The 23,321-nt window shown below is 37.1% G+C and overlaps 1 protein-coding gene across 1 annotated transcript in view; it reads left to right on the plus strand.

Moving 5' to 3' along the window:
• The window catches only part of LOC114041926 (vomeronasal type-2 receptor 26-like), a gene marked incomplete at its 5' end in the record, with an annotated part of 80,765 nt that overhangs the window by 43,676 nt on the left and 13,768 nt on the right, over positions 1–23,321 (plus strand). Inside the window, 3 exon segments of the mRNA XM_027860610.1 lie at positions 1,825–2,623; positions 13,624–13,839; positions 18,796–18,919. Coding sequence (XP_027716411.1) covers positions 1,825–2,623; positions 13,624–13,839; positions 18,796–18,919 — 1,139 coding nt within the window.

Genomic DNA, 23,321 nt, shown 5'->3' on the forward strand with positions numbered 1-23,321 from the left:
GGGAAACTTACAACATCAAGGCCATGTGTGGCCTTCTAGGTCCTTGGGTGCAGCCCTTTGACTGAATCTAAACTTCACAGAACAAATTCCCTTAATAAAAGGATTTGTTCTGTAAAAATTGGACACCATCAAAAAGCCACACCCAAGGACCTAGAAGGCCACATGTGGCCTTGAGGCCACAAGTTCCCCATGCCTGTCCTAGAAATTCATTTCAGAGCAATACTTCATTATATATGCTGTCTTCTCCAATATAAACATAAACTATTAGAAGGAAGGACTATATTGGTATTTGTAGTAGTATTTCCACACTTTGTGCAATGCCTGGAACAGGGTAAGTGCTTAATGAATATTTTTATCTATATGTTCATTCTTTTTTTTCTATTCAATATGAGTCAGGTTGGTGATTTGGAAGCCATAAAAGTTAATGCAATCTTGAGCAGCATTGAGAAAGTGTAGCTTCCAGGCATAAGATGATTTAGCTCAGTACTCTGCCTTTAAAACTCATCAGAAGTATTGTTTTTGGTATGAGGATCCACGCTTCAAGAAAGCCATTGATAAACTAAAAAGTGTCCAGAGGGACAACTTGGATGATGAAGGGTCTTCAGTCTGTATTATGTAAGGATTGGTTGAATGAGCTGGAGAAGGCTCTATAGACCAGAGTGACAAATGCTGAAAGGAACAACAATGGCTTTTTTTGTTAGTCTTTGGAAGTCTTTCATGTTGAGGAGAGGCTATATTTGTTCTGTGTGGTCTGGGAAGGTAGAAAAGAGCAATGATAGTCAGAAGTTACCAAAAACCAAAATTTAAGTTAGATAAAAGAAAGACCTTTGTTTACTAATAATTCTAACCATATCAATTATACATGAAGTAAAATTGGCCATCTTTACAAGTATTAAAGTCATATTCATTGGAAGTCTGCAATCAAAGATTGGATGCCTACTATTTAGCTAAATTATAGTTGGAATTCCTTTTCAAACTATATATAGTGTTTTATATTCCACTAAGGTCCTTTTCCACTCTCAGAGTCCTGTTTTCAAACAACCAGAAATGCCTATTCCAGTTTCAATGAGAAAACAATTAGATTTTCTTGTTTGAAAAATGTCTAAACCAAGTAAAAGTATGTAGAGACAAATTATATTTTGTTCAAAGCCAAAAATACACACAGTATTATTAATGCATTTGATTCTAAGAAGAAAACCATTACCCCACTCTCAATAATATATAACAGGATTAGTCTGGAAATCTGCTATGGGTCAACAAGCAAACAGAGAAGTAAGAACATAGCCTAGCTCCTTTGGAAAGCACAGTGAAGACACATTGGCTATAATAGAGATAATGACAAAATCCTAGAACTCTGTCTTCACTAAATCATTGTCTTTTTTGAAGGCTCAGAGAGAGGGAGAAATAGATTTTCAGAGATGAAAATACTACCTCTAATGATCTGTGCATTAAAATCTACATAATTTTGCTTATCAACAAAAATGACCTGGTAAGAATTTGCCATTTGCTTCAATTCTCTCACCATTTTTGTTTAGTTGTTTTCAGTATTCCTGAGTCTTTCTTATCCCATTTGGGGTTTTCCTGGCAAAGATACTGGAGTGATTTGCCATTTCCTTTTCAAACTTAATTTACAGATAAGAAAACCTAAGCAAACAGGGTTAAGTTGACTTGTGAAGGGTCATATAGCTAGGAAGTGGGTAAGGCCATATTTGAACTCAGGACTAAGAATCTTTCCAACTCCAGATTTTGTACTATATACATTGTGCCACCTAACTGCCTATCCCTCACCATTACTATGACTCAAACTCAGCTATGTTTCGTCAGCTATGGCCCATTTGATACCATTCTTAGTGACAAAGTGAAGTTTCCTTCCCTCTATCAAATGGCCCTGAAAGACTCTTCTCTTCACCAAGGTGTTGTCTGCTTAATGGTGTATTTTGAATGGAACTGGATAGGATCGGTTGTTTCAGATGACATGAGAGGTGAGGAATTCCTCTGGGAAATAAGAAAGGAAATGGTAAAGAATGGTGTTTGCATGTCTTTCACAGAGAAGATCCCTGTCAGTGAGAGAAGACACATGGAATCCCGTGAGACTTTCATGCCCAGGATCTTAACATCATCAGCCAAGGTGATAGTCATCCATGGTGACACAGATTCATTAACATTTCTGAGATACTCACAAGTTCCTTTTTTCACAATACATAAGGTATGGATTGCCACATCTCACTGGGACATTACCATGAGACACCTCTTTATTGAAGGTTATGCTTTCCATGGGGCTCTCATATTTTCATATTTGACAAGTGAAATTCCTGGGTTCAAGAATTTTCTTAGGAGTGTTACACCTTCTAAATATACAGATAACATTTTACTTAGAGGATTCTGGCTCTCAGCTTTTAGATGCCCAGAACAACCTGAAAACCTAGAGCAAGAGATATGTTCACCAAATGCTTCCTTGGAGACTTTGCCTCTGTGCTCTTTTGATATGAATGTGTCTGGCTTGAGTTACACCATCTACGATACTGTTTATGCCGTGGTTTGGGCTCTCCGTGAAATATTTGTAAGAAAATCAGAAAAAATATCAACAGGAGATGAAGACTATTTAGTACCTCATTCTTGGCAGGTAATGCTGAATGGGTGGGTACATTTTAGATACAGTGTAGTGGAGGTGTATCTTGAGCATGAGTTGAACAAGATGGATGATAAAGTCCTTCAAACTCATAAATTCTGTGATTATATGTTCCTTAAATATTGTATTGTTAATTGACAATATTTGTCAGTCTGCATGTGAAATTCATAATTGCCATTTCTTTCACAGAGTCTTGGAGTTGGAAAGGACCTCAAATACCACCTAGTAGTCATAAATGCATCTGGAAAGGAACTCCTTTTACAACAATTTTGCCAGTCATTGCACTAAAACATCTAGCATATGGCAATCTATCCCCTCAAAAGACATCTCATTCCATTTTGTAACAGCTACAATTGTAGAAAAAAACCTATTCATCCCTAGTATAGGTAGTGCTGTTTAGGGTATAAAATATCCTATGCTGATTGACAAGCAAGCCAATGACGAAACTGCATGACTTATCTACCAGACCATAATTACCTCATTAATTCTCATTCTGAATTCTAAAGAAATGATGGTATGTTATGATATTTCCTCACAAATTATTAGTGGTACAGTTTCTCACTAATCAATTAACTCTGCACTTTCATCCCAGTTTATAAATGAACTGGTGACATTTCTTTTCCTATAAGCTTTTAAAGTCTTTCATAAATCCCTGGAATCATGGGATTAGGCACATATGAATTAGTTTAGCATACATATTATCAAGAGTGTAACAAATTATACAATGAAATATTTCAATAACATCATCTGTGATGATAAAGATTCTAGATAAAATTGCCTCTAGCCATTAATGGCAGCTATTGATTTTTTCACAATTATGGAAACAAATACTCCCATCAGTCAACTTTCTCCAGATATCAAAGTCTCTCAAAAATTGTCCTCAGGTTATCTTCACAGGGTGAGGTAGACTCAGTTCACTCAAAATGCTTTCTCATGACAGTTAATTTAGTCTCCCAGAAAAGTTATCTTAGTCTTTTATATGTCTTGCACAGACTCTGTCACCTTGGCAGATTTTTTTTTCCAGTATGGTAGATAAACTGACTTTATGATTCTATATCTTTTTAAAATACATTAACAGTAGCCTCACTCTCTGTGTAAAAGGCTATAGAAGTTAGTGTTCCATCTTTATAAAAACACAACTAGATTCCTTTTTATTATTCATATTACTGTTGAAAATATCTCTCTATATAACCATGGGTAGAAATGTAATGATAACTCATAGACATGAAGGCAATACCTTAGCTGTATGTCATTAGACGGTCTGATCACCCTCTACTTTAATGCTCACCATTTTTTTTTATTAATTCATTTGTTTATAGTTTTCAATATTCACTTTTACAAGATTTTGAGTTCTAAAATTTCCCCCTCACACTGCTCCACCCTTCCTCAAGACAGCATGCAACATGAAATAGGCTGCACATGTGCAGTCATAGTAAACATATTTCCACATTACTCATATTGTGAAAGAAGAATCAGGAAGAAAGGGAAAAACTACAAGAAAGGAAAAACAAACAAACAAATAAACAAAAAAGAAAATGGTATGCTTCAAACTGTATTAAGACTCCTTAGTTTTTTCTTTGGATGTGGATAGCATTTTCCATCATGAGTTTTTCTTGGAATTGTCTGAGATCACTGCATTACCCAGAAGAGTTAAGTATATCAAAACTGATCATAACACCGTGTTGCTGTTACTGTGTACAATATTCTCCTGGTTCTGTTCACTTCACTCAGCATCAGTTCATGTAAGTCTTTCCAGGTTTTTCTCAAATCTCCCTGCTCATCATTTCTTATGGAACAATAGTATTTCATTACATTCATATATCACAATTTGTTCAACCATTCCCCAACTGAGGAGCATCCTCTCAATTTCTAATTCTTTGCTATCACAAAAAGAGCTGCTATAAATATATGTGTACATGTGGTTCCTTTTCCCTTTTTATGATCTCTTTGGGTTACAGACCTATACGTGGTATTGCTGGATCAAATGGTATGCACAATTTGATAACCTTTTGGGGGCAGTTTCACATTGCTCTCTAGAATGGTTGGATCATTCAGAACTCCAACAACAATGCATTAGTGTTCCAATTTTCCCACATCTTCTCCAACATTTATCATTTCCTATTTTGTCATGTTGGCCAATCTGATAGGTGTGAGGTGGTACCTCAGAGTTGTTTTGATTTGCATTTCTCTAATCAATTATGATTTAGAGTATTTTTATATGGTTATAGATACCTTTGATTTCTTCAACTGAAAACCACCTGTTCATATTTTTTGACAATTTATCAATTGGAGAATGGCTTGTATTATCAATTTGACTCAGTTTTCTATATATTTTAGAAATGAGGCCTTTATCAGAGATATTGGCTGTAAAAAAAATTTCCTTCAGCTTTCTACTCCCCTTCTAATCTTGGCTGCATTGGCTTTGCTTGTGCTAAGCCTTTTTAATTTAATGTAATCAAAATTATCCATTTTGCATTTCATAATGTTCTCTATTTCTTGTTTAGTCATAAATTCTTCCCTTCTCCATACATCTGACAGGTAAACTATTCTTTGCTCTCCTAATTTGTTATAGTCTCACCCTTTATATCAAAATCAGGTACCCATTTTGACCTTCTCTTTATATATGGCAAAAGATCATGATCTCTGCCTATTTTCTGCCATATTATTTTCCAGTTTTCCTGGTAGTTTTTGTCAACTAGTGAGTTCTTATCTCAGAAGCTGGAGTCTTTAGGTTTATCAAACAGTAGGTTACTGTATTCATTGACTACTGTGTCTTAAGCAATTCCACTGATCCACCACTCTTTTTTTTTAGCCAGTACCAAGTAGTTTTGATGATTGCTGCTTTATAAACACAGTTTAAGATCTGGTACAGCTAGGCCACCTTCCCTTGCATTTCTTTTTATTAATTCCCTTGATATTCTGGATGTTGGGTTCTTCCAGATGAATGTTGGGACTATTTTTTTCTAGCTCTATAAAACAATCTTTTGGTAGTTTTATTGGCATGGCACTGAATAAGTAAATTAAATTAAAAACATCAGTTGTCATGAGTAGGCAGAGCTAATATAATAAAAATGGGAATTCTACCTAAGCTAATTTACTTGTTCAGTGCCATATCAATCAAACTACCAAAAATTATTTTTGAAAGCTAGAAAAAATACTAACAAGATTCATTTGGAGTAAGAAAAGGTCCAGAATATCAAGGGAACTAATGGGAAAAAATGCATGGGAAGGTGGCCTAGTCATTCCAGATCTTAAATTATATTGCAAAGCAGCAATCATCAAAACTACTTGGTACTGGCTAGGAAATAGAGTGATGGATCAGTGGAATTGGTTAGGTATGTAAGACACAGTAGTCAATGACTGTAGTAATCTACTATTTGATAAACCCAAAGACCTCAGTTTCTGGAATAAGGACTCACTATTTGACAAAAACTGCTGGAAAAAAATGGAAAAGAGTATGGTAGAAACTAGGCATAGACAAAAATTTCACACCATGTACCAAAATAAAGTCAGAATGGGTTCGTGATTTAGATATAAAGGCTGATACTGTAAGCAAACTGGGAGAGCAAGGAACAGTTTACCTATTAGATTTATGCAGAACAGAAGAATTCATGATCAAACAGAAGATAGAGAACATTATGAAATGCAAAATGGATAACTTTGATTACATTAAATTGAAAAGGTTTTGCACAAATAAAGCCAATGCAACCAAGATTAGGAGGGAAGTAAAAAACTGGGAAATAATTTTTACAATCATTGTCTCTGATAAGGGCTTCATTTTTAAAATATATGGAGAACTAAGTCAAATTTATAAGAATACAAGTCATTCCCCAATTGATAAATGGTCAAAGGATATGAACAGGTAGTTCTCAGATGAGGAAATTAAAGTTATCTATAGTAACATGAAAAAATGCTTTAAATCACTATGGATTAGAGAAATGCAAATCAAAGCAACTCTGAGATGCCACATCACACCTATCAGATTGGCCAATGTGACAAAACAGGAAAATAAATGTTGGAGAAGATGTGGAAAAGTTGGAAATCTAATGCATTGTTGGTGGAGTCGGGAAAAGATCCAACCATTTTGGAGAGCAATTTGGAACTATGCCCAAAGGGCTATAAAAATGTGTGCACAATTTGACCAGCAGTAGCAATTCTAGGACTGTATCACAAAGAGATCATAAAAAATGGGAAAAGGAACAACATTTGTGGTGGCAAAGAATTGGAAATTAAGGGAATGCCTATCAATTGGGGAATGACTGAACAAGTTGTGGCATATGAATGTAATGGAATACTATTGTGCTATAAGAAATGAAGAGCAGGTGGACTTCAGAAAAACCTGGAAAGACTTGTATGGACTGATGCTGAGTGAAGTAAGCAGAATGTTGTACACAGTAACAGCCATGTTGTGCAAGGACTAACCTTGATAGACTTAGCCCTTCTCAGCAATGCAAGAATCTAAGAAATCTCCAAAGGTCTCATGATGGAAAATGTTATCCAGATTCAAAGAAAGAACTATGGAGTTTGAATGCAGATTGAAGCATACTATTTGCTATTTTTCTTCTATTTTGTTTTGTTTCCTCTTTCTGGTGGTTCCTCCTATTGGTTCTAATTCTTCCTTACAACATCACTGATGTGAAAATATTTTTTATAGGAATGTATATGTATAGCCTATATCAGATTGTGTGCTGTCTTGGGGAAGGAGGGGGAGAGAAGGGGAGAAAAATGTAAACTCAAAAACTTATGGAAGTGATTGTTGATAAATCAAAATAAAATAATAAAAATTAAAAAAAAGAAAGATGCTGTCCAGGCTCTGTTTTTGATCATGGATTTCAGGTAGACAAATAATTTTTAAATTGTCTCTTCTGGATCTCTTTTCCAGGTTGGTTGTTTGTTCCAATGAGATATTTTTTCATTTACTTCTCAGTTTTTGATCTTTTTTGCCTGATTCATGATGTCTCATAGAGTGATCAGCTTCCATTGTCCAATTTTAATTTTTAAGGAATTGTTTTCTTTACTTATTTTTTGTACCTCCTTTTTCCATTTGACCATATCTACTGTTTAAATAGTTGTTTTCTTCAGTGGATTTTTTTTTCCATTTGGCCAATTGTATTTTTAAGGAATTATTTTCTTCAGTCAATTTTTGTCCTTCCTTTTCCAAACTGTTAACTCTCTCTTGCATATCTCTCATTTCTTTTCCCATTTTTCTTCTATCTCTCTTATTTGACTTTTAAAATTCTTCTTGAGCTCATGCAAGAAAGCTTTTTGGGCCTGAGACTAGTTCATATTGCCCTTTGATGTTTTGGATGTAGGTATATTGACAATGTTGTTCTCTTCTGAGTTTGTATTTTGATCTTCCCTGTCACCATAGTAATTTTCTATGGTCAATATTTGTTTTTACTTCTTGCTCATCTTGTTTGCCTATTTCCTGGATTTTAAAGTCAAACTGTCATGCCAAACTATAGGGGACACTGTCTCAAGCTTTTTGTACTGGGGGCTATGAGCTTGGTCACTAGATTTGTGTATTTGGGCCTCAGGTGCTGGAAGCTGGATATCATTTGGGGTCTGTCAGCTTCTCTGGTTCTGAGCTGAGGTCCTAATGATGGCGTCTGATGTGTGCTGAGGCCAGGTGGATTTTCCCTGAGGATACACTGAAGCCCAGGGATGTCTCACCTCTGGAGAATGCCTGCCTGCCTGGGGCTGTGCTGAAGCATGTGGTGGTTCCCCAAGCTGAAGTGTGCCAGTTCTTCTGGCTATGCTAAGGCATGTGGAGGGCCCTGGTATTGGTATTTGCCTGCTCCACCACACTGGGGCTCAGAATCAACCACTATTTTGCTCAGGTGGGGTTTGCTGCTGGGTTGCTGGGCCTGTTCCTCTCCTGGAATGTGCTACCCTTTTACCCAAGTGAGACAAACCTTTCTTGCTGATCCTACAAGTTAACTGGGCTAAAAGTCTGTTCCATTCCATCTTTCTGCTGGCTCTGGTGCTCCAGGATTTTTCCTGGAGTGCTATTTTGTGATTGTTCAGAGGTCAATATGGGAAAGCAACATCAATTTACTGCTTAGTCTGCCATCTTGGCTCCCAAAAGTGGAAGAAAGGTCTCACCATATTTTTGATAGAATTAGCCCAGATACGCAATCAGCTGTAGCCCTGTCACAGCTGAAAGCCTGAAATTAATTATTCATCAGCCTTCCAAAAACCAGGGAATATATTCATGTGGCTTGATGCCCAGCAGTAGCTTCCCTTTATCTTTCAGCCATTGATTCTAGTTACATTTTCTAGGCCACATAAACACAATATGGTCATTCTTCTATATGATGTCCATTAAGATTTTGGAAGACCATCACTATGCCTTCCCTAGTTCTTTCTTTTTCCAGGATAAACATCTAGTGTTCAGTAGAGTTATCTTTGAATTTCAAGGAATCTGTCATGTTAAGTATACATAAGCAATTTTCTCCCTAATCTATCCTTTTCATTTCAGAATCCTATTTATCAAATCTTCAGATAGTAAAGTGAATACACTTTTACTTGCCCTAATTTAGGTGCACTCTATCCCTGTGTCCCCTCATTCTCATAATTTAAGATGTGATCTAGAGAGGCAGTGCTTTGCAGTAATGTTAGAGTTGATCTCACAATCAAGAAGACTTGGGATCAGATCTGCCCTTTGGACACTTGATATGTAAACCTGGGAAATTCACACAACCTTTAAATGTCCCCATGTTGTGCTCTAAGACTATAATTAATTAACTCATATGTCAGCTGCTACTCTACATTAGTAGAAGGAATTTCCTCACTGTGGGACTACCCAAACTGATGAAATTACAGGAATCTAAACTAATATCATCTAGAATATTTCATCTTCTCAGATATAATTTTCTTTCTTTTTTTTTTTGGCAATTGGGGTTAAGTGACTTGCCCAGGGTCACACAGCTAGTAAGTGTCAAATGTTTGGTCTGAGGCTGGATTTGAACTCAGGTCCTCCTGACTTCAGGGCGGGTGCTCTATCCACTGCGCCACCTAGCTGCCCCTCAAATATAATTTTCTAAACCAATTGATCACATTAAACTAACAATTCACTTCTAATTTTTGGCTCTTTTCTTATTCTATGTGTAGAAGATATTTCTTGTTTTTTATACAATTTGAGTCCTTTACTTAAAAGAATATTTTCAAAATGATGTCAGAGAAATGATCTAGAAAGATCTTGACAGATTAGAGTATTGTAATGAATAACTGAAAAAATATAATTCAATAGCAATACATTTAAAGGCTTATGCTTTGTCTAAGGGAAAGGCATGGTGAGACTATTAATCAAGAAACATTTATTAAGCACTTACTATGTGCACATAGAGACAGGTATGACTAAAGGACCGAGCAAAAACAATAAAATGTGCAAGACATTGTGCTAAATGCTGGGGATCCAAAAAGAGGCAAATGCAGTCCCTATTCAAAAGAAGCCCACAAACTAATGGAGGAGACAAAAAGAAAATAAATATGTAAAAATAAGTTACATTCAAGATAAATGCAAGAAATAGAAAAGAGCAGAGGCAAGATACTAGAATTAAGAGGGGTTGGGAAAAGTTTCTTATAGAAGTTGAGATTTTAGTTGAGTTAAAGAAAAACAGGGAATCTAGTAGGTGGAGATGAAGGTGGAGAGTATTCCAGGTATAAGGCACAGAGAAGCATGGAGCTGAGAAATGGAATATCTTGTTAGTGGAACAGCAAGGAGGCCAGTGTCACTGAATCAAAGAGTATGCAATGGGGAGCAAAAATATAAGGAGCCTGGACAGGTAGGAAGGACCTTTGCTATCAAGGGCCCAGCATGCTAAAACAACAATTTCCTATCTTATAATCAAGGCAATAGGGGTGCACTGGAATTTGTTGAGTAGAGGGAGTGACTTGTTTAGGTTGGAGCTTTGAGAAAATCCCTTGAGTTGCTTAATGGAAGGTGGATTAGAGTGAAGAGAAACTTGATGCAGGCACACCCACCAGGAGACTACTACAATAGTCCAGATCTGATGTGATAAGGGCTTGCACCAAGGTGGTGGTGAAGAAATAGAGTAAAAGCTGGTTTCAAAATGGAATTGATTGGGTGAAAGAATCAAGAGAACCAATCCAATTAATACGGACTCCATCTTGTGCTGCAATGTGTATTATCCTCCACCTTGTTTTTCTTTCTTTCGGCAAATAATTCATGGGAAAATAGATGGCATAAACCATCTATTGTTTCATCTATTATTTCATCAAACACAGGTGGAGGCAATTAATTGGCATATACAAAATCTGGGAAGGGAAAGACCTCCAAATCCACTTGCCCCTTCCCAATTTGACTGAAAATCACCCTTTCCCCCTTGCTAACTTGGAAAATCCATCATCTTTTCTCCAATTTGAAATCAGATTACTTAATCTTGTATCCTGGTTTCTATCCTGTTAATTGTTTTCTTTTAATGCATAAAAATTTGTCCCCCCACCATCTCTATGTAGCATCCAGTGCTAAGTCGCCACAGTGTGCTCTTGATTCATTATGCAATTGACATGCCTTGCTTAATAAGTCAATATACTTGGAAGCTTTAACCTTGAAGCATGAACCTTATATCTCAGTTATCTCAGATTTCATCCCTCTCAATATCAATGTTATAGAAAAAAGGGGAGTGGTGTTTAAGGGATTTTGCAAATCAATAGGCCATGACAACATATTGGATATGGAGAGCAGTGTGAAAGATAGTGATGATCAAGGTTGTGAGACAAAAGGGTTGGGGGAATGGTGTTGCCCTTCACCGTAATAGGAAAGGTAGGATATGGGAGGGGTTGAGTAAAAGTTAAATAGTTTTGTTTTGGACATGATGATTTTCAAATATCTACTGGACATCGAGGTTAAGATGTCTAAAAGGCAGTTGGATGTGTGAGACTGGAGTACAACAACTTTATGAAAGATCTAGGAGAATGGACTATGAAGTGAATATGATACACAAATGTGATAGTAGTGAAAGCTAAAGGGATCTTGGACAATATTAATTGAGGCACAGAGTCTTCGAAAAAGGAAGAGATCCCCTATCCAAAGTCTTATGTTCAGTTTTGGCAGCCTCATTTTAAGAAGGATATTTATGGCTAGCATTTGGTATTTAAGCTGAAGAATGTCCACTGGAAGATGGCCAAGTGAAAAGACTTCTTTCTCCATATGATATAGTGATCATTTGAAAGAGCTGGGGAAGTTTGGACTGGTGAAGAGAGGATTTAAAAGAGTGCGGCATGATAGGTTTATTCAAGAATTTAAAAGACTTTCTTGTGAAAGAAGAATCAAGCTTATTCTATTTTAGCAAAGAAGGGAGAAATAAGAGCAGAGTGGAAAGTGCCATGAAGTATACATGTATATGGTGGCAGGACAAACATGCGTCAAATTGTAGCTATCCAAAAGACTAATGGCCTGTAACTAGTAGGATCTATTTTATTGCGTGGTTCCCATTATGGAACTTAGAACAGTTTATTGCACTTAGTGAGTGCTTAATAAATTTTGATTTATTGATTCAAGCAGAAGCTATATGAGAATGTTTTGTGAATTTTAGAAAGGGAATTATTTTGGGTTTGGATTAGAAAAGAAAGTCACTGAGGGTAATCATTTCCATACTAATCTCTGAAAGTTTGTTGTTACTGTTGTTTTATAAAATCATTGGTCAATGATATGGTCAGTTTTAGTATCTCTCATATTTCCTGCATTTGGTTCCTTCAAAAGGACCATTCTCCTGCCTCTACACACTCAATCCTACTCTGTAGGGGAAAAGCACAAATATATGGAGATATGTATGCCTCAAGTCTGTCTCTGGGCACTGATGATTGCATTGACTGGATGTGAGTACAGTGCAACAAGGATCATCTTTTCCTATATAGAAGGATGCCAATTTGACCACAAAACTAAGTGACAGAATGGGCTCCCTCTTCAATTTTTGAGTACCACAAGTGAAGCTCAGTTCTGGGAAATTATAATGTGTAATCATTCAGTTAGTCAGAATTAAGTAAATGCTTACTATGTGTTTGGCATTGTAGTCAGCACTGGATATAGAGAGCCATCCCTCTTGAGGAGCTAACAATCTAAAGGGGAAGGCAAAAATTAAAAAAAAAAGTGTACAAATAAGCTCTATATAGGATAAATAGAAAATGATTAACAAGGCAAAGATGCTAGAATTAAGATGAATTGGAGGAGGCTTCCTTTAGAAGGTGAGATTTTACTGTGACTTGAAGGAAGCCAGGGAAGCCAGAAAATGGAAGTAAGGAGAGTGAGAGAGAATTGCAAGAATAAAGGATAGCCAGAGAAAATGTCTGCAGGTGCCAAGTGGTGGAGAATCTTGTTCATGAAACAACAAGAAGGCCAGCATTACTGTATAAAAAAGTGGTGGGGAAGGGTGATATAAAATATAAGAGGAGTGGAAAGGTGAAAGAGGGGAGCTTACTACAGGAAATGCTTTGAATGCCACACAGATATTGTATATTATCTTGAAGGAGATAGAGTCACTAGAGTTTGTTAATTAGGGGAGTGCCATGGTTAAATCTGCACTTTAGAATAATTACTTTGGTGGCTGAATGGAGGGTGAACTGGAATGAAGAAAGATTTGTGTCAGATAGACACACCAGTGGGCTACACATATTTTAATACTCCAGGTGTGGGGTCATAAGGTTGTGGCAGTATCAGATGAGAGGAAGGGGCTGCATTTGAGAGATATTGCAAAGGTGATATCAACAGACCTTGGCAATAGATTAGATAAAGGGTGTGAGAGATAGTGAGGAGTTGAGGGTAAAACAGGTTATGAACCTGGGGGATGTAAGCAACTCTCTGGGTTCCAGAGGTTCATTTCTACGTACCCCAGTAGAAAGTTAGATTTCATCCCACCTTCAAATAAGATAAAAAAAATTCCATAAGACTACAAATTAGCCTAGTATCTCTCATATAAGGGAGTCTTTCCCTTGGGCACCACCCAGTGATGAAGATTTCTCTTCCCTTTCAGCTTCACTCCACCCTGAACAACACCCAATTTAAGAACAGTGCTGGTGACCAGGTGTTTGTGGATGAAAGTAGAAGATATGAGGCTCAATATGCCATTATGAACTATTTGTTCTTTCCTAATGAGACTGATGCTGTGGTGAAAGTGAGGCAAGCTCCTCTTGGTCAAGATTTCACAATTTATGAGGGTGCCATAGTGTGGGGATTTTGGAATTCAAAGGTCAGAGACTATATGTTTGTCTGTATGTGTATGTATAGACACACACATACATATATAATATATATGTGTGTTGACCTTTGTATATACATGCAGACATACATGAGTGTGTGTGTATAATTTTTTCAATTAGCAAAAACTAATCTTTTCTCCTTCTCACTTCAATTCTTCCCTCTTTCCAATTGAGAGTTAAAGAAGATTAAAAACCCTATGTATACTGAAGCAAAACAAATTCCCACATTAGCCATGTCTAAAAACATCATGTCTTATTTTGCATTCCGGGTTCTTTATCTCTCTGTCAGGAAGAGGGTAGCCTGTTTCATCATCAATCCTCTGGACTTGTCATTGGTTATTACGCTGATCAGAGTTTCTAATTCTTTCAAAGTTGTTTGTTTTTGCCAAATCTTTGTTTTTATAGAATGAGTTCTCTTGGTTCTGCTCACTTCACTTGGCATTGGTTCATCCAAATCTCCTCTGGTTTCTCTGAAGCAATCCCCTTCATCATTTCTTACAACACAATACTACTTCATAATATATGCACACATATATATATATACACATACACACATATGTACATATAATGTGTGTATATGTCTGTGTGTGCATGTATATAACATGTTCAGATATTCTTCAATTTATGGGCACCATATCAAATTTCCATTCTTTGCTATTTCAAAAAGAGCTATAAATATTTTTGTATATCCTCAGTTACAGTTTATTTTGCCGAAGACTCAGCCTTCTTTTAATCTACCTTCTCTCTAATTTGTCATTCTCCCTCTAGTTATATTCTTCCCTTTTCTGAGCAGTTCATATAATAGTGAAGTTGCAGGGTCAGGCTCTCTCTACCCTTATTCCTGCTTTCTGAAGATATTTTCTTGTGCACCCCTTTTATATGAGATAATTTTGCTCAACCTTCTATTCCTTTTTGTCTCATAAAGTCAAGGGCTTCTATCTGGTTCATTCTAATTTCCAGAGTTTGTTTCCTGGGGACAATTGTGTTCTTCTTGTGTTCTGTTTAATCCCTTTCCAATATTTTCTTTGAAATCTCTCATTTATTTTCCAAGTTTTCCTCTATCACTCTGATTTCTTTGATAAATATATAACTCTTAAAAAATCTCTTGCTTCAGTTTGCCCAGGAATTGTTGTTGACTTTGTGCCCAATCTGTATTTCTCTTTGAAGCTTTTTTTGGTAGCTATTTTGTAGTTCTCTTCTTCTGGGCTTGTGTATTGAACATCACTATCATACAAAAAGCTTTTTATTCTATTCTTTTATTTGTTTGCTCATTCTTCCAGTCTACTTTCTTTAGATTTGTACAGTGATCACGTCAGACTATGGACACTTCTGGAGAGGAAGTCTGGAATAGTCCTTTTGCTGTTTTGTTGGGGTATTGAGTTTTGTCTTTTTCCAGGATGTCATGGATAATTGAAAGTGGGGATGTGGATATTTCAATGTTTTCAAAATGGTCTGATTCTGGGTAAAATCTGATTGCTTTCCATTACACTTCCCACCCTCCCTCACTCTGAATTCTCTAAGTTTCTGACCTGGGTTTGGGCTTGAGCAAAAGTAGAATGACTCAACTCCTGCCAACCAGTTGGGAAGCTCTGCTGATTCTGAATAATAGAACTGAAGGATTCTCTTGGATATGGGATTCTTTCCCTGCTCATTCCTCTGTTAGCATCAGACTGGGATAGAAAGAAACTGGAACTGTGACACTGCTCTGCACTCAGGGATCTGAGCCAAAAAGTTCCTGTTTACTACTGAATTTGCTCCTCTCTTCAAACACTATATAGATCCTGAGACAAATCCTTACCCAGAAGGTTACTCATGGGCACACATCCCCTTCTCAGTTCTTCCTGGATCTATTACTCAAAGCTGGATATGAGGGACAACACTACTAGAAGACCTGTTCCCATCAAGGTGTATTGGTATGACTCTAGGGTCTCCTCTTTCCCTGGTGCACAGTCTCATATGGCATTATCCTGGCCATAAAGTTTTTCTTGTGTCTGTAGACCTTGTGTCTATGAGCCCATGTCATTCTAGGCTGGAAAAATGACTGACTTTTTATTGGATCTATCCATCAGAATTAGTTCTGATCCATTTCTAGATTTGTTTGAGGGACTGAAGTGTACCACTCTTGTTCTGTTTCCTTTGAATAAGGTATACTCCTGGCACCTGGCATATACCTGGCACTCCTAATAGGTACCTGGCTACCTTGCCTTCACTTCTCCAAGGTCCCATTTGAACCAGGTCCTTTGACTCTAAAGCCAATGTCTTTTCCTAAGTAACAGAGAAACTTCTCTTTTCTTCTTTCTTCTTTAAACAAACTTCTGAATGAAAAGGTATAGGAGCCTTTCAAGAAATGTCTTCCAAAATGTGGAGAAATTATCAATATAATAGATCAGGAAGGGATTTCAAAGGTCATGGGACACTTACCTATTCATTTTACAGATGGGTCAGTTGAGGTTCCAAAATTCAAGCCTTTCCCAAGATCAATTACAAATCCAGTGCTCTCTACATTGCCATACCCTTTTGTGACTGAATGCAATGAATCCATTTAGATCAATTCAGTTAATCAAATAGCATTGAGGCTTCTAGAAGTTCTGTTGCCTCACCCTCCAAACTCCATTAATTTAGATTTCACAATGTGTGAAGTTGTTACAATGTGGGGCTGGTGGAGTTTGAAGTCAGAGACAATTAAAATGACACCTTTGTTCTTCTAATCACAGGCAGAATTCTTAGCTTATTAGGTGTAGTCTTCATTATGTATATTTATGTATAGAAAATATACAGTGGATACTTTCAAAAATAAGATCATAGACAAAGGTCTTGAAGAGACCATAGAGGCCACATAGTCCAATACCTTTAATTTTGAAGATGAAGAAGCTGATGTCCATCAAAGTTGAATGATTTACCCTAGAACAAAACCTGCTATGGAACATTTAAACTCAGTTCCTCTCATTTCAGAATTTATGTTATTTTGGGACAGCTAGGTGGTGCAGTGTATAGAGCTCCAGCCTTGGAGTCAGGAGGTCCTGAGTTCAAAACTAGTCTCAGACACACAACACTTACTAGCTGTGTGACCCTGTGCAAGTCACTTAACCCCATTGCCTAACCAAAAAAAAAAGAAAAAAAAGAATTTTTGTTATTTCCATCATGACACTGAATCACCTTTTTTATCTTTTCTCCTTTGAGTAGGCTTCTGAAGGAAAAATAAGCACTCAAGTATATGTTTGCTAAACTTGGTATCATTATAATCACAGCAACTTTAACAACTAAGGACTTTAAATAGCATTTAGTCTACCTTCTTTAACTGATAGAAACTGAGCTTCAGAAATATAGTGTCTTGCCCAAGATGCCCCAAGATACTTCCAAATTCAGTATTCTTTCCACTGTCCTACACTCATGTGAATGAGAATAAAACATTCATTTAGACTGATACAGGGAAAAAATGATGTTGAGCCCTCTAGAGTCTCTGTTCCTATGGAGCTTAAAAATGATTTGACTTTTAAATTTCCTATAATTGGTTGATTTTTCTCAATGTTCCATAATAGGCTGTTTTTCTTGAGGACTTTCATATTAATTGCTACAATTCCTTATCACTTCACTCTTCTGGTCTATCAACTCTAATGTTCTTGAAAACTGGCTGGAAATAGATCAACAAATTTTAGGTTTGTCAAAAGCTTTTTCTCCAACATTTTGGGTAATGATCATCCACGTTATATTTCATAACCACAGAATTCCAGACCTAAGACCATGTAGTCCGATTCAGTTAGTTTAACAAAGATGAAACTGAAGTCAGTCCCCAAGGTTCAAAAGTTAGTCAAAATAACACAACTAGTGCCAAGTGTGGGGTTAAGATCCAGATATTTCAGCTGGTGAATATTTCAAAACTTTTACTTCTGATTAAGGTATAAATCTCATAACTTTTAATATAGATAGCCAGGTTTCAGGGATTATGACCCTTACATGTAATTAGGCAACATTCACACCAAACTTATTAACCTGCTACATGACTCATTGACATATTAATTCTCACCCCAAGTTTAAGACAGTCAAGCCATATGTTATGATATTTTCTAATAAATGAACAATTCATTTCACTAATGAATTAACTATGATCCTCCATTCAAGAATCAAATTTCCTTCAGAAGTGTTCTCTCTCTCTCTCTCTCTCTCTCTCTCTCTCTCTCTCCCCCCTTCACCCCTTCCACCACCACAGATTTAAATGTAGGTCAATGTCATTTGCTATCTAATTAATTACTAGAAAAATGAGCAATATTAATGCACATTTAAATACTTCAACAATGTTGAAAACTCATAGGAACTCACCAATAAATGTCGACTGCAACTGCTGACTTCTCAGCTCTGGAATAATTTTCCACCACTCACCTCTCTTAGGATGTTAATGCCTCTTCTTAAGAAGTTTCCTGGCAAAAAAAAAGTTTCTTTAATCAGTTTTTCAGAAAAAGGTCCTTTTAGTCTTCTATCTGTGCTTAGTTTCTCTGCAGGCACAACAGATGAGAGCTTCTCCAAATTAACAGTAAAACTACAACTTTCAACAGGAATCTTTTCCCTCTTAAAGATGTATAAAAGGAAGGGGCAAAGGAAGGGGTATTTATTAATCACCTAATGTGTGCCAGGTGGATTATAAATATAATCTGATTTTATTCTGCTAAAATTCATGTAACATAAGTAATATCATTATTCCATTTTGAAGTTTAGTAAACTGAACCAGACAGAGGTTAAGTGACTTTCCCAGGGCCACATAGCTAACACACTGGATTTGAATTTAGGTCTTCCTAAATCCAAACTAAGTACTCTATCTTCACTGCCCCTTAACTGTCTTTCCCAATGGTTATCAAACTAGTGTTACAGACAAAATAAGTTCCTTTTTCTACTCAAGACCTTAGTAGTTCACAGTTAAAGATGTGTTTTCCACTCCCATATTATTTTCTTAGGTTCCCTGTGGAGTATGCAGTGACAGTTGTGGTCCAGGATTCAGGAAGACCCCTTTGGAAGGGCAGGCTGCCTGCTGCTTTGACTGCTCCCCATGCCCAGAAGGGGAGATCTCCAGGCAGATGGGTGAGTTTCTACAGGGATCTTCCTTCTCATGGCCACTGATATAGGAAAAAACAAACAAACAACAGGTATTATGGAACTGACACCTACAACCCCCAGGAACTTCAGTGTCTTAGTAAGAGATCATATGAGAACAAGGAACACCAGAGGAATATCTTGAAATAAATATACATGGGTGGTGATTCTGATTCCACTACACAATACAAAGTATAATCTATAAGAAAAAGAATTACTTGCTGTCTTGTTTCTTTGATGAACTGAAATTCCTTAGCCTTGTCCTAGATATGTTGTGGAGCAAAGTTGTCCACAGGGTGTAAGGTTGTTGGATTCAAGATTTAATTGGGGATTTATTCTAAAATTAGATTGAATAAGATAATCTTAGAAAAAAAGACTTTCAACCAAGCAAGAAATCAAAGGTGGAGATGGAAATGAGGCTGTCTGGGTGCCTGAGGATGTAGAGTAATGTTAAGGTTGAGTGACTCAAGGTGAGGTTTTTGTCTGGGATGAATCTTCAAAGGCCATTAGAAGAAATTGCTTTCATGTCAAGTACAGAGGAGGCACCCACTACATCCTTCCTTCCATGATAACACATGGCACTGTGATGTAAGATACCAAGAGTACCTAGAAGAGTAGATTTATTCTGGTGGACATCAAATAGTGTGGGATTTGAGAGTTTGTTTAAGGGAGTTTAAAATCAGGTACCAGGTGCCTGGTATCTAGAGAAACAAGGAAAGGGGAAGGGAACAGTTAAATCTCCCCTGCATGCTTTCTGATCTAAAATCAGTGCCATAAACTGGTAGCTTTTGTGGATTACAGCTACCTTCTTTACAGTGTTCTTCCTTTATCCCTCTCTCTGTCTTTGTCTCTGCCTGTCATTACCTCTGTCTCTTTGTTTATGTCTGTCTGTCTGTCTCTTTCTGTTTCTTGCCCTCATTTCCCTCCCTCTCTTCATTCCTTTCTTTCACTTTTTTTCTCCTTTTATTTATTTGTCTCTCTGTTCCTTTTTCTGTCCCACTTCCTACCTACTCCCTTCCTCATCAGCTGTCATGCAAAATCCACTCCTAAATTGAATCCTGACTGAATTTTGTATGGTGCTTGAACTGTACTTCTTTCTGGGTTTATCCATCCACAACTAAACCAATGTCTATGCCAGGGCAGGGAGAATGTAACAATTTCTCTCAAGGACTAAAATTCCAAGATTTCACATAAGTTTCCCAACCTCTAAAATTCTGCCCATAGAGAGATCAGCCTGAATATCCAGTTACATCTGGGAAGAAGAAGGTTTTGGTAAGGGGTACTCAGCACATTGGTCCTACTCTGCAAATTACTTAATGACAAAGTAAAAATTATCGTTCAAGGAAGACTAGCCTTCAGGTGTGAGGGCTGCTCAGCCCTTTTCAGGGCTACTCATCCACCTTTGGTGTCCACTTCTCACCCAACTCTCACATGTGTTTCCAAGAAGCTGTAGCATGTACAGTGGTCACACCCCAGAAAAACCATCTTGGTAGATGAGCTAAACCAGGCTGAGGGGAACCGATTGGCCTCAAACTCATTGGTGAATCAGGAGGACATTTACCCCCAAACAGGGGAAGACTTCCTGTGTGGAATAGGTGAATGCAAACAATTTGTTCCAACAGCCATGAAGGTGGAAAAGCAGGCACTATGGAGCACTTAGAGCTTGGTGAGACATCAGAGACACCGAGGTCATCCACTGCATCCTGAGCCACCAATAATCATCTTGGCTTTTGTCTTGCCTCTGGACTCTAATGACTCTAGAATAGAGAGTGAGGCTGATGACTTCTCACAACTGTACCTCACTTAAATTCAATTTAATCTTAATTCAAAAGACATCACCCATACTATTTAATATTTTGTGGTTTTATTATTTAACTACTCAATTATTTTAGATTTTCTTTTTAAATTTTACTATTTAACTATTTAACTATCTTCTACAACTAAAGTGGAGAGGTAGTGCATGACTTTTTGTTCGTAGATGATTATGTACTCAATGCAGCCTCTGAGGGTGAGATGCAGCAAAGTATAGCTCAATTCTCTTCTGCTTGTGCTAATTTTGGTCTGACAATTAACACCAAGAAGACAGAGCTTCTCTACCAACCAGCACCTCACTATCCATCTGTGGGACCATCATTTACAGCCAATGGAGAAATTTTGAATGCTGTGGATAAGTTCACTTACCTTTACAGTATACTTTCCAGGGATGTCTACATAGATGATGAGGTTGACAGACACACTGCCAGAGCTACCTAACCATCTAGGAGGCTCCAAAACAATGTGTGGGACAAACAAAGCCAGTGCAACCAAGATTAGAAGGAAAACTGAAAGCTGGGAAACAATTTTTATGGCAAGTGTCTCTGATAAAGGCCTTATTTCTCAAATAAATAGAGAATTGAGTCAATTTTTTATAAGAATACAAGATATTCTTCAATTGAAAAGTGGTCAAAGGATATAAACAGGCAGTTTTCAGATGAAGAAATCAAGCCTATCTCTAGTCATATGAAGATTTGCTCTAAGTAACTTTGGATTAGAGAAATGCAAATTAAAACAACTCTGAGGTACCATCTCACACCTATCAGATTGGCTAATATGACAGAAAAGGAAAATGACAAGTGTTGGAGGGTATGAGGAAAAATTGGCACACCAATGCATTGCTGGTGGAGTTGTGAGCTGATCCAACCCTTCTGGAGAAGAATTTGAAACTATGCCCAAAGGGCAACCAAACTATGCATACCTTTTGATCAAGAAATATCACTACTAGGTCTGTATCCCAAAGAGATCATTAAAAAGGGAAAATGACCTACATATGCAAAAAGTTTTATAACATCTCTTTTTATATCTGCAAAAATTGGAAATTGAAAAATGTCCATCAATGGCTCAACAGACTGTGGTATATGGATATAATCAAATACTATTGTGTAATAAGACATGATGAGCTGTCAGATTTCAGAAAAACCTGAAGAGACATGGATAAGCTGGTGCACAGTGATATGAGCAGAACCAGGAAAATATTGTATGCAGTAATGGCAATACCATGTCATGATCAGCTATGAATGATTTAGCTTTTTGCAGCAATGCAATGACCCAAGACAATTACAAAGGACTCATGATGTAGAATTCTATCAGAGAAAGAACTGATGAATTCTGAACGCAGATTGAAGCATATTGTTTTCACTTTACTTTTTTGTGATTTTCTTCCGTTTGGTCTGTTTCTTCTTTCAGAACCGTGACTAATATGGAAATACATTTCACATGATTGCCCATATATAAACTATATCAAATTGCTTACCATTATAGGAAGAGGGGAGGGGAGGGAGGAAGAAAAATTGAGAACTCCAAATTTGGTAAAAATGAATGCTAAAAATTGCCTTTACATATAATTGGAAAAAAATAAAATATCATTTATAAAAGCAAAGAATGTGTGGGAGAGAGGAGATATTAGGCTGCCTCCAGAACTGAAGATCTATAGAGCCATTGTGCTCATCTCATTGTTGATGGTTCGTTGGTTGCTGTCCTTCTTTCTCAAAGATGACCAAAATGACATCATTATGTTAGAGTCAAGTTACAGTGTGTCCAACTATGGCCGATCAGGCAAATACAAGCTTGGAATGTTCTTTTTTCAGGTTAGGCACAAATACTCCATGTGAACATCTGGATTCTCTAAATTTGCACATTTCATGTTTCTTTTGAGCTACTCCAATTCTGTATTGCTCATAGAGCACAGCACTTTCTTTGATAAGGGTATGTCATGCTGGGTGGTCTCATGCCAGGGTCTCCTATGTCATTCAATTAATTCCCAAGTTCTTCAGGAAGATGTTGTATGCCTGTGAAAACTGAACAGTCTACCAGCGCCATGCCAGGAAACTGAATCAATTCTATTTGAATTGTCTTAGGAAGATTCTGAAGATCACCTGACTAGTTATGGTACCAGACACTGAGATCCTTTCTTGAGCTGAACTGCCAAGAATTCAAACTGTGATGTATATAGAACAACTATGATGGATCGGCCATGTTATTTGAATGCCAAACATACATTAATTTGCCTAAAAGACTATTTTACAAACAATTCACACAAGACAAGTGCTCAAATGGAGATGGGAAGAAGCAACACAAGGACACTTTCAAGCACTCTCTGAATAACTCTGGTATTGATTGTGAGACATGGGAGACACTGGCACAGGACCACCTAGCATGACATGCTAGAATCAAAGAAGATTATAGGAGCAAAGCAGAATTGCTGTAACTCAAAGGAAATGTGAGACACACAAATTTATAGACATCTCTATCTTGTATGTTTATACGTTTTTTTGGTGACTGATGTGTGGTAGAGCCTTCCAAGATCACATTGGTCTTATCAGCCACTGTTGGACACACTGTGTATTGACCCTGA

Source organism: Vombatus ursinus, unplaced genomic scaffold (assembly GCF_900497805.2).
Source record: "Vombatus ursinus unplaced genomic scaffold, bare-nosed wombat genome assembly UNPS02014210.1, whole genome shotgun sequence".
In the NCBI taxonomy this organism is placed as follows: Eukaryota; Metazoa; Chordata; class Mammalia; order Diprotodontia; family Vombatidae; genus Vombatus; species Vombatus ursinus.